Source organism: Vipera ursinii (genome assembly GCF_947247035.1).
Source record: "Vipera ursinii genome assembly, chromosome: 1".
NCBI lineage: Eukaryota > Metazoa > Chordata > Lepidosauria > Squamata > Viperidae > Vipera > Vipera ursinii.
In genome coordinates, this window is record NC_139512.1 from 151,048,768 (window position 1) to 151,061,977 (window position 13,210).

The 13,210-nt window shown below is 37.1% G+C and overlaps 1 protein-coding gene and 1 long non-coding RNA gene across 3 annotated transcripts in view; one reads left to right on the forward strand and one right to left on the reverse strand.

Annotated features, from left to right (window-relative positions):
* Window positions 1-13,210, reverse strand: part of DPP4 (dipeptidyl peptidase 4) — a 91,259-nt gene that overhangs the window by 45,801 nt on the left and 32,248 nt on the right. For both annotated transcript variants that reach the window (XM_083348523.1, XM_083348524.1), the window contains exons 9-13: window positions 10,097-10,257; window positions 7,617-7,726; window positions 6,358-6,487; window positions 5,344-5,388; window positions 58-162 (exon numbers count right to left, since the gene is read on the reverse strand). In XM_083348523.1, coding sequence (XP_083204649.1) covers window positions 58-162; window positions 5,344-5,388; window positions 6,358-6,487; window positions 7,617-7,726; window positions 10,097-10,257 — 551 coding nt within the window. The remainder of the gene's footprint in view (window positions 1-57; window positions 163-5,343; window positions 5,389-6,357; window positions 6,488-7,616; window positions 7,727-10,096; window positions 10,258-13,210) is intronic.
* The window catches only part of LOC310631816, a 263,229-nt gene that overhangs the window by 16,103 nt on the left and 233,916 nt on the right, over window positions 1-13,210 (forward strand). The window lies entirely within an intron of this gene.

The following is a 13,210-nucleotide window of genomic DNA, read 5'->3' on the forward strand; positions in this document are numbered from 1 at the left end:
CCTTATGAACATCCATGCACAAACATAAAGAAACATGCACAAATAATCATTACTTACTCCTGCGCTATCAGTGTAGTGAATATGTTTATATCCTTCTGAATCACTGCTAATTTTGTAGTAGCTAATTTTATCAGAAGTAAAGAAGGGTTCAGATGGCTGAAACTGCGAAAAAGAAGAATAACATGTTTATAGATGTAATGGTTAATAAATATACTATTTCATAGGTTTATTAATTTTAACCTCTCAGAAAAATGCAATGACTATTAGATTTTTGTTCAGGGATTAAAAAAAAAAGTTATTCCTAAAGTTTTCAAAATAAATGACACAAAAGAGATGAGTTTCTACTGTGGCATTGGCTGTTTTTATAGAAGGACTCTTCAATATGAAACATTAGTGAATGGCAATTACATGGCTCTTATTTCTCTTTTCTTTCATGCACAGGTCTTTAACAGTTCGTTTCTCTTTACTTTTTATTTTCTTTTGTTGTTTTTTGTAATATAAGAAATGGAAGGTAATTAATTAAAAAGGAAATACGGTAATAATTTATGATTTGTTGACATATAGACTTTTGAATATTTACAAAGCAATAAATAATTTGAAGGAAGCAAAGAGATGCCAACGTTCTAGCTCTGCCCAATTTCATCTTCTCAAATTCTGATACCTGAAAGTTCACAAGCACTGAAATTTAATCAAAAGGTTACTCTGCAGAGAAGAATGGCTTGTCCAGTAGCTTTTCTGTTAACTGAATATATCATTGATTTAATAATATTCTGCAGTTCCATACACCTTGGAGAGTTGGATCAGTGATCTTCAGCCTTTTTTGACACAAGACCTAGTTGTTCAATATTTTTATATCCGCAGAAAGTTCACTGTACTACGCAAAGAAATTGTCACTTTTTCTAATTTTTAAATCGATATTGTTAAATTGCTACTGTAGGTTTTGGTACCATCAATCATTAATTATATTTATTAATGTTAGATTTAAAGTCAAATTTTCTATACAGCATATTAACAAATTTCAAGGAAATGAATTTGTTATTCATAGAAATCTATTTACCAAAAAAAAAACAACAAAGAAAGAAAGAAAAATTATGTTTGATGTGGCATAAATAAGGCTATGTGAAAGATTTGGGATTTCAAACTTCCTCACCCAGGTACCTTCTTGATCTAGACAACACTAAAAAGACCCTGCCAGAAGTTACCAGTGCCACCATGTATCTTCAACCTGCCTCCAGAAGCGGTGAAGGCTGGAAGTTTTTAAGAAGAGACTGGACAGCCATTTGTCCGAAATGGTATAGGGCAGGGGTAGGCAACCTCGGCTCTTTTATGACTTGTGGACTTCAACTCCCAGAATTCCTGAGTCAGCTATGCTAGCTCAGGAATTCTGGAAGTTGAAGTCCACGAGTCATAAAAGAGCCGAGGTTGCCTACCCCTGGTATAGGGTTTCCTGCCTGAGTAGGGGGGTTGGACTAATATTATTGTTGTTGTTGTTATGAACTGTACTTAAACTGGCTCAACAAAATATGAATCGGGGAAATTAGTACTGCCCACAACCACTGTTGTTCAACCAGAATTGTAAATAAACTTCTCAACTGAAACTTGTTTTGCATTGGTCATCCTCTTGACACATCTACATCACGTAGCTTGAATGGCTTAATCGTCCATACAGCAAATTGATTAGCTCACCAAACTGAGTCAGTGTGCCAATTCTTAGAGCATGTAATTTACTTTCAAGTCAGCAGTTTCAAGTTTGTCTTTGAGAAAACTTTTAGGAATTGACAGATCTTTTTCCTGGAAGATATTTTGCCTGAGGAAAACTTATTTTGTTGATAAATGCAGAGAACATTTTTGCAATCAGTGTCACTGTCTTACTTGAAGTTTCAAATTAATCTCATTAAATATTCCAACTGAGTAAAAACCATCTTTTTTCACGCTTCATAATTTACTGCAGACAACAAATTTATTTCAGTACAGTAGAACTCTGAATACCCATTTGAATAATTCCACAAAACATGTCAAGCAATTGCCTTTAAAAACCCATTAACATCCTCATAAAATCACCAGTGAACAAATTGCTCCCTGTTATCTTCTCAGAGCTGTTGGAACAATAGTTCACTCTTAGAATTGGTTTTGTTCTTATTTATTGCATGCAGCCACAATATTTAGTGTGTCATATAAACCTAAACTTAAATACTTGATAAAGAGATGAATTACAAGTGAATAAAAAATATTTTGGAACGTCTTTCTTCAAAAATGTCATAGTATTATTGTTGTAATACATCTATCAGTATTCAACTGGGAGGGGGACAATATACATATTTGTGTTTTTGCCTGTTTTTAATGCACATTTTTTAAATGTTTCGTTTAGGATTTTTTTGTCTTTCTAAAAAAAAATTGAAGTTTTTTTTTCTTGTAAAGAATGAGCATTCTAGCATCCATTTCCATCAGCTGGCTAGTATTGATGGGAATTGTAGAGGTAGCTCAACAGCACCAAGAGAGATCCATGTCCATCCAAATTATTTTATTCCTGGCTCTACCCAATTTTTATTCTATCTCAATCTAATTTCCAGGGAAAGTTAAAAGAAAGGAGGTTCCAGGTAATGTGTCTTTTAGAGTAATGAGATACCTTATGCTTTCTTGCTGCAACCGACTTATTTGAACATATAAGTCAGGGGTCTTCAAACTTGGCCCTTTTATCACTTGTGGACTTCAACTCCCAGAACTCTTTAGCCAGACACACTGTCTGAGGAATTCTGGGAGTTACAAGTCCACAAGTCATAAAAGGGCCAAGTTTGAAGACCCCTGATATAAACCATAGTGGAACAAGCATGACAATAATAATGTTAACCTATTCTTTTCTATTCTTATAGTAGATTTATACTCCTCCATTTTTTCTTTCCTTTCTTTTTGCCTAACTGTTCACACCACACACAATCTGCTTATCATGTTGCTTTCTGAGATTTTATCATGTAGAGCTAAAATGTGTTAGGTATATTAAGGTCTTTCTTTTCTGATTAGGTTTGACAGCAGAAGATACTAACTCCCATTATTTTTGCAGGGGAGATCTATCTATATTTGATGTTTTTTTAAAAAAAAAACCTTGACTTTTAAGCAAATGATGAAAGAAAAAAATCATTATTCTTATATATAAATCTAGTGATGTTATTGTACAACTCCTTGTTCCTATAAACCTGTTCCCCTTTTAGGGACAGAACCTGGCAATCTACTCAGCATATAGTAGATTTCCAACAATTCATTTTACAACCTCAATTTACAACCATTTTTTTAGTGACCATTCTTTATTTTTATTTTTTCAATCCCATTTATATCCCGCCCTTCTCCGAAGACTCAGAGCGGCTTACAATTTAAGCACAAACCAATGTGCTTAGCCATTCAAAGTTACAACAGCACTGAAATAAGTGACTTATGACTGGTTTCACACTTGCAACCACTGCAGCGTCCCCATGGTCACATGATCAAAATTCGGCTGGCATGTACTTATGATGGGTTGCACTGTCCTGTGTGTCATGTTCTCACCATCTGTAACTTTCCCAGCTGGTTTCCGACAAGCAAAGTCAATGGGGAGAAACCACAACTGAGCCCAAAATTTCTGTTGCTAAGCAAGAGAGTTGTTAAGTAGGTTTTGCCCCATGTTATGGCTTTTCTTGCCACAGTTGTTAAGTTAATCATTGCGTTGTTAAGTTTGTAACATGGTTGTTAAGTGAATCTGGCTTCCCCATTAATTTGGTTTGTCAGAAAGGTGAATCACCTGGCCTTGGCACACTGCAACCGTCATAAATACATGCCACTTGCCAAGCATCTGAATTTTGATCCCATGTCCACGGGGATGTTGCAATGGTCGTGAGCGTGAAAAATGTTCATAAGTCACTTTTTTTAGTGCCGTTAAAACTTCAAACGGTCACTAAGCCTTGGTGGAGCAGTGGGCTAATGCCTCCTTAAGTAACACCAGCTGCCTGCAATTGGTGCAGGTTCGCATCCCACCAGGCTCAAGGTTGACTCAGCCTTCCATCCTTCCGAGGTAGGTAAAATGAGGACCCAGATTGTTGGGGGCAATTAAGCTGACTTTGTAATAATGCCGCTTGGGGTGTGTGTGTGAAAGCCCTAATAAGCAGGCATATACATAGAATGAAGGCTACTGCTAAGCTTGTAAGCCGCCCTGAGTCTTCGGAGAAGGGCGGGATATAAATGGAATTTAAAAAAATAAAATAAACAAATGGTTATAAGTCGAGGATTACCTGCATGTCCCCACAATGTGGACTACTACTAGTTGTATGCATTAAATATGAAAACACCAGGTTCCACTTAATATATTGATACAATTTAGAAGTTTGAACCAAATATGCCAACCACCAAAAGATAATCTTAAAGATGAAATCAGAAATATCAAAAGTTTGCTAAGCTGAATTCCATCAGAGAAGAACAAATTGCCAATGTCGGGATGAATATCCACATCAGCAAATAATAATTTACATTAATTTCATTAACATGACTTCCCAGGAATAGTTCTATTTTTCTAAAGATACTATAAATGGGTATGATATCCCATGAAAAACTGATTTGCCGTGAAATGTCACCTTTTTGTGCCCTCTTGTAACAACTGATAAAAACTAGCCATAACATGACATCATCTTGGACAATCTTTGATTCTTTGCCTACTGCTTGAAGAGAATGAGGAAAGATTGCAATGACATGATATCCCACATCCTTTTTTAAAAAAACAGGGATTACAGGTTAGAAATGTGAGAGAGACGTAGGTCCCATATTATACCTACAAAGTATAACGAAGACTATAAAAAAGCCTTTTTATAGTCCTAATTAAAAAGCTGAGAAACCAGTGTATTTTTCATATTGGGGGTGGGACTATAATTGCAATTCTAAATGGCCTGGGGGAAAAATCCAAAATCCAAAAAAATCCAAAACTTTTCACTTGGAAAAAAAATAGTTATTAAGAAGAGCTAACTTTCTATCTGTATATTAAACTATATATTACAAAGCAGTAACTTACACTATTGTCCAGGTAGTTTGTTGGCAAGTGCTTTTAATCACTTACTCAACTACTCAACCAGTTGTTTTTCCTGCCCTGAAATTTAAATATACACTTTTTTTCTAATGTTGTTCCAAGCTTGTCTTTATCTCACTAATACGGGGCTGGAACCTGGCAAGGAAGGAAAGAATTTAGATGTGATAGAAAACAGCTAGCAGGTACAATGAAATGCTTCCTTTCCTCACGGTAAGGTATCTTTTCAGCCATGTTCTCTCTGCAGGAAAGGATGCTTGGCCACCATGCAACACGTAAGTTGATCCTTAAATCACTGAACTTACTCTGCCAACCCAGCCAGTTTTACTTTCTTCAAGACGCTCCCTTTCCTGAAGAAAAAGAGAAAGGTTTTCATTGTTTTAATAACCTCTATCTGTTAACTAGCTCTTCTTTCTTTCAATGCCAATATTTACAGAATTTTCTGTAAACCGATGCCTTTTTTTTAATTGATCGATCGATTCTCTACCAAGACTCAGGGAATTACAATGCAGAAACCAAAACGGTAAGTACATAAAACCTACCCAAATAAATATTGGCAGCCCGATTATCTTAAAATCTTAAAGACAGCATTGTAAAAAAACAATCACCACCAAATGCCTGTTTTAAACAGAGTCATCAGTTTTGCACGCATGGGCCATTAATTTACACGAAGACAGGAAAAAGCCATGTGTGGTTTTTAAAGCTGAAACTCTCTGAATTGAACTCAGAAATCTATTCTTATCCAATGAAGCAACCAGAGAATCAGGGTGATGGCAGTGCTCACCTGCTAATATCCTGGCCACTACATTTTGTACCAACCAGGGTTTCCAAGCAATTTTCAAAAACAGGCCCATGCAGAGCATGTCTAGGGGATGAGGGCAAGAGTCTCTGCTGTCGGGGCTTCAAGGTCCAGGTAAGGCTACACTGGTAACCAGCCCAAGTTGCTGATTACTGTGGAAATCTGCCTCTAGAAGAGAATATTTGTAGCTCGGGGTTGAACTGTGGAGTTCTTGATACTTTCTGAGCTTGGCTGTTTTCTTGCAGGTATTTCACTAGTAGGCATCCTCAGTGATGATATAAGCTAGTTGGGTAATGAAACATCTGCAAGAAAACGATGAAGTTCAGAGAGCACTAGGGACCCCACAAACCTGCCTCTCCCATTCCTAAATCACACGTTTCCCCAAACATCCCCTCCACCAACTCCATTATTTATCCCACCTACCAAGCACTGCCCACTAACAACCAGAAGGATGCCATTGTCTGCTTGCGCTGTCGAGCAATCTTCACCCGTCAACCTCTACAATCCATCTCCACTGTACCTTTGGGCAATCCCATGCGCCGCTAGAGTAGTCACAGATGGTGAGCACAGAATAGTTTTGAATCCTTCTCAGCCACTGCAGACAAATTCTCTCATCCATCACCCACGTCACAACACTCAGGTAGTGATCCCTGGAGGTTAAAAACAAAGAGACTGCTCAGCATTTGTCTATGTAGGTTCACTTGAATTCTGTACCTAAATGTTTATCATTTATATGCCATTCAATGTTCAACATGCTATTACTGTTACAACATGTACTATACAGGTAGTCCTCGAGTTACAACAGTTCATTTAGTGACGCTTCCAAGTTACCACAGCACTGAAAAAGTGACTTTTTCCACATTCATTTAACAACCGTGTTACTAACTTAACACCTGCAGTGGTTCATTTAACAACTGTGGCAAGAAAGGTTGTAAAATGGAGCAAAACTCACTTAACAAATATTTCACGTAGCAACATAATTTTGGGGGTTAATTGTGGTCGTAACTTGAGGACTACCTGTACAAATAAAATTCAATTTTTGGTTCTGTAGAATAGAACTAAACTACAGATTTTGGAAACATTCCATGACTAGAAATGGAGGATCACAGGCTAGAACAAGGTAAGATAGAGTTAAAGAATATAAACTAAAATCTGATACCATGAACCACAGAATATAAAAGGTGGAAGTGTGGCTTGGAAAGTTGAGATTTATCTACAAATAATTCTTTTGACGTCTTTCAACCTAGCTAATAGACACAAAGGATCCCTCCCTCTCTTCCTGTGCACATGTGCATGTAATGTGTATATGAGTAAGAGAAAGTATATTTATATTAGTATTTGTATATGTGTCTCTGTGTTTGCAGAATATCTTTAAATATAGAAGCTGATATGGCTCATCCTGGCTTATGTAGAGTCTGCCTATAATATCCTTTATATTTTACAACACCAAATACACACATACCCAAATTATGTTACTATGATATAAAAAATGTTTTACAGTGTTTTAGTTTGGACAATTATATGTATATCCTACTATTTGCAACCCAGAATCTTCTTGGAGTTGGGCAGTTTTAATAAATATGATTTAAAAAATGAATGACTGATCCAGCTGAATACATATTGGAAAAAAAGTCAAGTATTAATAAATGACAGAATCCACAGGATTTTTAATGCAAATGATTGTTTTTGAAAATCTTATATTATTATTCAATTATTAAAAAATAATAACAATAATTATCTACAACACTCATCAGAACAAAGCATATTACTTGGACTTACCCTGATGTTATACTAGTTGGTGCAACAATTTCCGAGATATTTTTTTGGGAAGGTGAAAGGGATAGAATATCCAAAACAAATAGTCTTATTGTTGGATTTATAGCACCTGCCTGGATAAAATTAAAACATCGTAAAACAAATGGCAATGTTAATTAGAAAATTAGCTTTTAAAGCTCAACATGAAATATGAGAAAATTATGTGTATATAGTTTTTTTTAAAAATTGTGTTTTATAGAGGTTCACAGCTAAAAATCTGAAAGCTATACTAAAAGATTTAGTTCAATACAGATAAAAATGATGTAATTTTTCTGTCTGTAAAAACAGTCAGTTCAGAGACGTTATGACCACCGACATTTTGTGAACAATTATTCTTTTAGAGGCCAGTGTAACTCTTCATCACATGACTTAGTAAACATTTCTATTATAGAAATGAATTTTCTATTTTCCATTAAGACTAAAAACACAACTAGTCCTCTGAAGATGCTGCACAATCATCTTCTTAATCACCCTCCTCAAAAAGGATATTGGGCAAAAATTGCCCAGTGGCAATTGGTTCCTTAAGAGGTAAAGAGACAACCCCCTCACTCAAAGAAGAATTCACCACTATTAGGATTCACTCACATGACATATCCCAGGAGAGGCACAGATCTAAAAAGGCTTAGCTCATGCCTTTGTCAACTTTCTTATGTCTATCTAGCAGGTTCCAACCACTCCCAGATAACTGGGCAAGATTCACCCTAGGCATTTTCCTCTGGACCTTCAAGAAGTCTAGCGTCAAACTGCGAGTGAATCTAAGATGGTGAGCAAATTCCTTCACACAGCCCTGTCAAAGTTTCCTGCCACCCCCTTGCACAGGAGGTAAACATTAGGTGAAATAGGGCTGCAGATGCATTAAGAGTGTACAAATATTGCTTCTTTGCCACCTTACTGCCACAAGATAGACCTTAATAGTGACTCTAGCCCATGTTCAGTCAAGATCATCCTTTGTTGAGTTTAGTGTCACTCTAGATGTTTCTTCTCCCATTACATCTCCCTCAACTTCTCTGTAAAATACAGGGAGTGCAATCCAAACCAAAGTCTCAGCTGCCCCCTTATTCCAAGCAACAACCAAGACTTCAGAACAACCATCCAGCAGACCAGGAGTGACAACTCTAGGGTCCCTCTGAAACTTCTCCAGCTCCATCAGTTGTCGGGGGTGGACCAATCTAGTAAGTCCAGACTCCTTGCAGTGGATAGCGGCACCAGAGAGTCTCATGATAATTAGGTCATGGTCTGACCATGACAAGGGGGACACCAACAGCTCTGTTTGTACTTTCTATTGAAAAGTACGTTGTGTCCCCAAATCTAATTGAAGCACTGATCAAGGGAACGATTAATCATCTTCCTCCTACATTAAAATTCAATGAAAATTCCTCTCAGAACTACTCTTGATCTTTGATCAACAACTGCTTCCTCTTGGAACAAACCATAGCTTTAATCTTGATGATGGAAGCAATCTCATCAGGACCAAGTGAATCAATCACAAGCATGCATAGAAACTAATTTAATTTTGGCCTGTCACAATTTTATTGACTTTCTGGCTTCCAGAAATAACTTTACGATATGTCAAACATTCTCAGTTACATGGTTCGGAGAAATAAACAGAGGTCCAGATTCATGTCCCATTAGGGGATTTTAAGAAATTCCATCAAAGATTCTGCTGAAAGTGAACATGGGTGGCCTACTTCAGAAGTTCCATGCCAAGGAGACTGACAGCAGGAAGCCATTAGTATTCATTCTACTCCAGAAAAGAAGTTACGTTTATTTTCTAAAATGCACGACAAGCTGGGACATTTTTCCCACTTTGCTGAACCACTGAAAATCCTACCACACTTAAAAAAAACAACTACACTCTCTATATTGAGGCTTCTTCCCTATCACTTCCTGGACTAGCTATGGAATATTATAGCCACGTGATCAGTCTATGGAGCATCAGAGAAAACAGCCTCTGAAAAGACTTTAGAAGTAATGAGAACGTATCAATTTCTAAAGTTTGACAAAACTGAAACCAAATACAGATCCAATGCATACATTTTTTAAAAAAACCCGGAACAATTCACTTCTGCCCTGGCAAATATATGGAAATCTGTCCTCCCAAACAGAAATGAATGTAACCTGTTCACTCATCCCTGTTCATGAAAGAGCTAATAGTCCTTAGTCCCTTATTTGCTATGCAACTCATGTTCCTTTTCCCATTGATCATCTAAGTGCTCTTCAACAAATCATTTTAGAAACTTAAATATTCCACAGCCTTCAATTGCTTTCATTTCCTGTTTCCCTAGAGATAATACAATACTTCAGAGCTGCCAGATGCTATTGACTTAAGTCACAGTAATCACAGCAAGCTGTTGAGGAGAGACAGACAATATTTTTGTTAACAGCAAATGATTAAATGTGACTATTCTCTTACTCAACAACTATGTTTAATAAATAACACAGACCTTAGGATATGGGATTTTAATGGTCTTTGGATATTGCAGCGTATCTTCTGAATAAAATGAATACTCAATCACAGGAACCTCCGTGTCATTAATCTCTGCAAACGCCAAAAATCTGCCATTTGGAGACCACCACAGAGCAGAATGAGTGCCAAACATTTCCTCTGAAAAAGATGCAAATGTGTTCTTTTGAAGCAATAGTTGATGGCTTTTTCCTCTGAAACACATTGTTCATAATAACTTGTAAGTATAATTTCAGATGGAACTTCAAGTTACTGAAATTCAGATAACTTGCAATGTTTTGCAACCAAAACAGCAAGTCAACTCTCAGAAATGCCTTTTTTTATAGAAATATGGTGCTATAGAAATATTCTGTTATAAAAATCCGGCTTTAATAATGATGCAAATTCTAGTATTTTGATTTAGCTCAGATTTCAATATTATGGATAATTGTTTCTTGCTTATACTATAACATTTTCAAGTGTATCGTCTATAATGAACAATAATTAAATGCAAAGAAACATAAATTTCCAATTATGTACCCAAACTTAATATTCATCTGGAAGACAATATACAAGTACAAATTAAACATTCACTGAATATTTTGTGTCCAAAAAAGGCACTTTAATAAGTGCAATTACTATGGACGATTTGAGGTGCATTTGAGATGATAATAAAAATATAAATGTTGAAGAGTTCCCACTTTCTTTATGAAGAGAAGTGTGTTTATACAGCATGCCCTGGAAATTTAAATAAAAAGGGGTTAATCATCTGGCGGCAATACAAAAGAACACGAGCTCTGATTTCTATCGTACTTATATCAGAGGGGCAGTATTGGGTTTCATGTGGGATTTTCTTATATTTCCCCTACTGGACAATTGTGAGGAGAGCATTAAATCAAGCCAGATAAAGCTCTTCTGAATTTAGGAACTGGGATATAAGTTTAGGCACTAAACTTTGTTTATATGCAATTATATTATGAGAGAAAGCAGCATTTTCTACATGACCTTCTATATCTAAGATCCTTTGCCTTAGTATGGATCTAACCTGATCTGACTCTTAACAGTTGACATCATTGCAGAAATCATAGTGGTTCAGTTTCTTTTGGGACTGTTGTTTCCCAAGAAGGTTTGTAGTTGTCTGCCGATATTGCATGGGTCAATCCACTAGGGTTGCGGGGTCGTTTTAAGCAGTAGATACAAGATATTTATCAGAGAATAGATTCAAGTTTACTGACTCCTATTTCTCACTGAAGTACTGATTTGGAATACAGCAGGTAATCTGGAAGATACTTGGAAATTCTGTATGAATCCTTTCTGTGGTGATCATGCTATTTGGTCCTATCTGAGCCCTGTTTAGCAACTGCGCTTGGACTATAGCTAAAAACAACTTAATTGCAGCAGAGGAATTCGCTCCTCTGGAAAAATAATAAGTTTGTAAACTAATGCAGATCTCTGCTCACTGTGGGATACATACTGTAGTCCAGGCAGGCTTTTCTGTTTCCTGAAGGTTGAAAAAACTATTTCTAGATATCTAAAAATCACAACCTGCTCAATGGAACGCTGATCTAAATTCCAGTTTCTCTGATTGGGTGTTTAGAAAAAGTAAGAATCCAACTCTTGGTATAATTTATTATTAGCTCTCCCTCGGTACAATAATGCATACGTGATCTCGAAGCTCTTTTGAAACCAATGGAGGTGAGTGACAGAATTACCACATCATCAGCATACAATAACAAATCGATGTATCTTTGGATTAATATGGGGAGAGATGAAAAGTAGAGTTACTTCAGTAAATAACTAATACGTTTATATTTATTTTTCACATTTTTCAACTGTCCACCTCCCTCAGAGAGGTTCTCAGCTCTGGGGGAGAGAATTTTCTACAGGGCAGGGGAAATGACAGAGAAGGCTCTTTCCCTGAAGCCCACCAGTCAAAGTTCTTTAATTGATGGGGTCTGATGCACATCTGCCCTGCACAACTGGCCGATGTAATGGGATGAAGATGGTTCCGTAGGTAGTATGGAACCATGAAGTAGCTGAATAAAACGATACACATTCCCGTCTAACCTCCTTCCTTATGGGTGTTTTCTTTGTGACCTGTCCTTGATTATTGCACTTGACCTTCAATCTTGTATTCTGTGGGATCCTTGGTGCTCTCTGAGCTTGCTTGCTTCCTTGCAGATGTTTCATTATCAAACTAAATAACATTATGTTTCATTACCTAGTTTAGCAATGAAACTTCTGCAAGAAAACAACTAAGCTCAGAGAGCACCAAGGACTCCACCGTTCAGCCATGAGCTACAAATATTCTCTTTTAATCGTGTATTTTCATGCAGACTTTTATCAATTGTGGTATTTTTTTTAATTTATGCCGAAATTTAGTTTTAAATACTGTATCAAAAACTGACCTGAAATCAATAAAAGTTGTGTACAGATATTGTTCGGAGTTGTGGGTATACTTTTCTACTAGTTGGTGCGGCATCAAGGTATGGTCTAATGATGATCGTCCTGCTTGTCCCTCAAAATATCTTTAGATTCAAGCAAATCAATTAGTTTATCCTGTAGATGTTGGTGTCATGAGTCCCCCAGATGCATCCCCAGATGTCTGCTCGGAGGAAGATGAACCAGTTTCACACATGTCTGGAGGGGAATTGGTTAATGGCTCCAAGAGGGATTTGGCTCAAGCACAGCTGCAGCAGGACAGCCCTGAGGCTTCAGGGCAAGAAAGCATGCAGCTGCAGCTGGTCAGTGAGGAAGAGGAGGAACTGCCTTCTGCACCTGATACAAGAACATGTAGGACAGAGAAAAGGCAGGAGCAGAGAAGGTCAGCCAGATTACTCATGAGGAGAAAGCCTTGCCCTTCTTGATGGGCTGCACCAGAAGCTGGCTATTAAGCACAGCAGACAAATGGAGGTGATGCTGGGAATGTGTTTGTTTCCTAGCTGTGTGTTTTCTGGTCGTTGTGATTTCTGCCTCATTTTGGATTGATACTGTGCCTTGACTTGGATTGTAACTTGTGAACTCTGGACTTTTCTTGCCTTGTGAACCCTCTTGTATTGTGAATTTAATTTTGCCTGGTGGGTTTATTTTAATTGGGAAACTTTCAAGTGCCTTG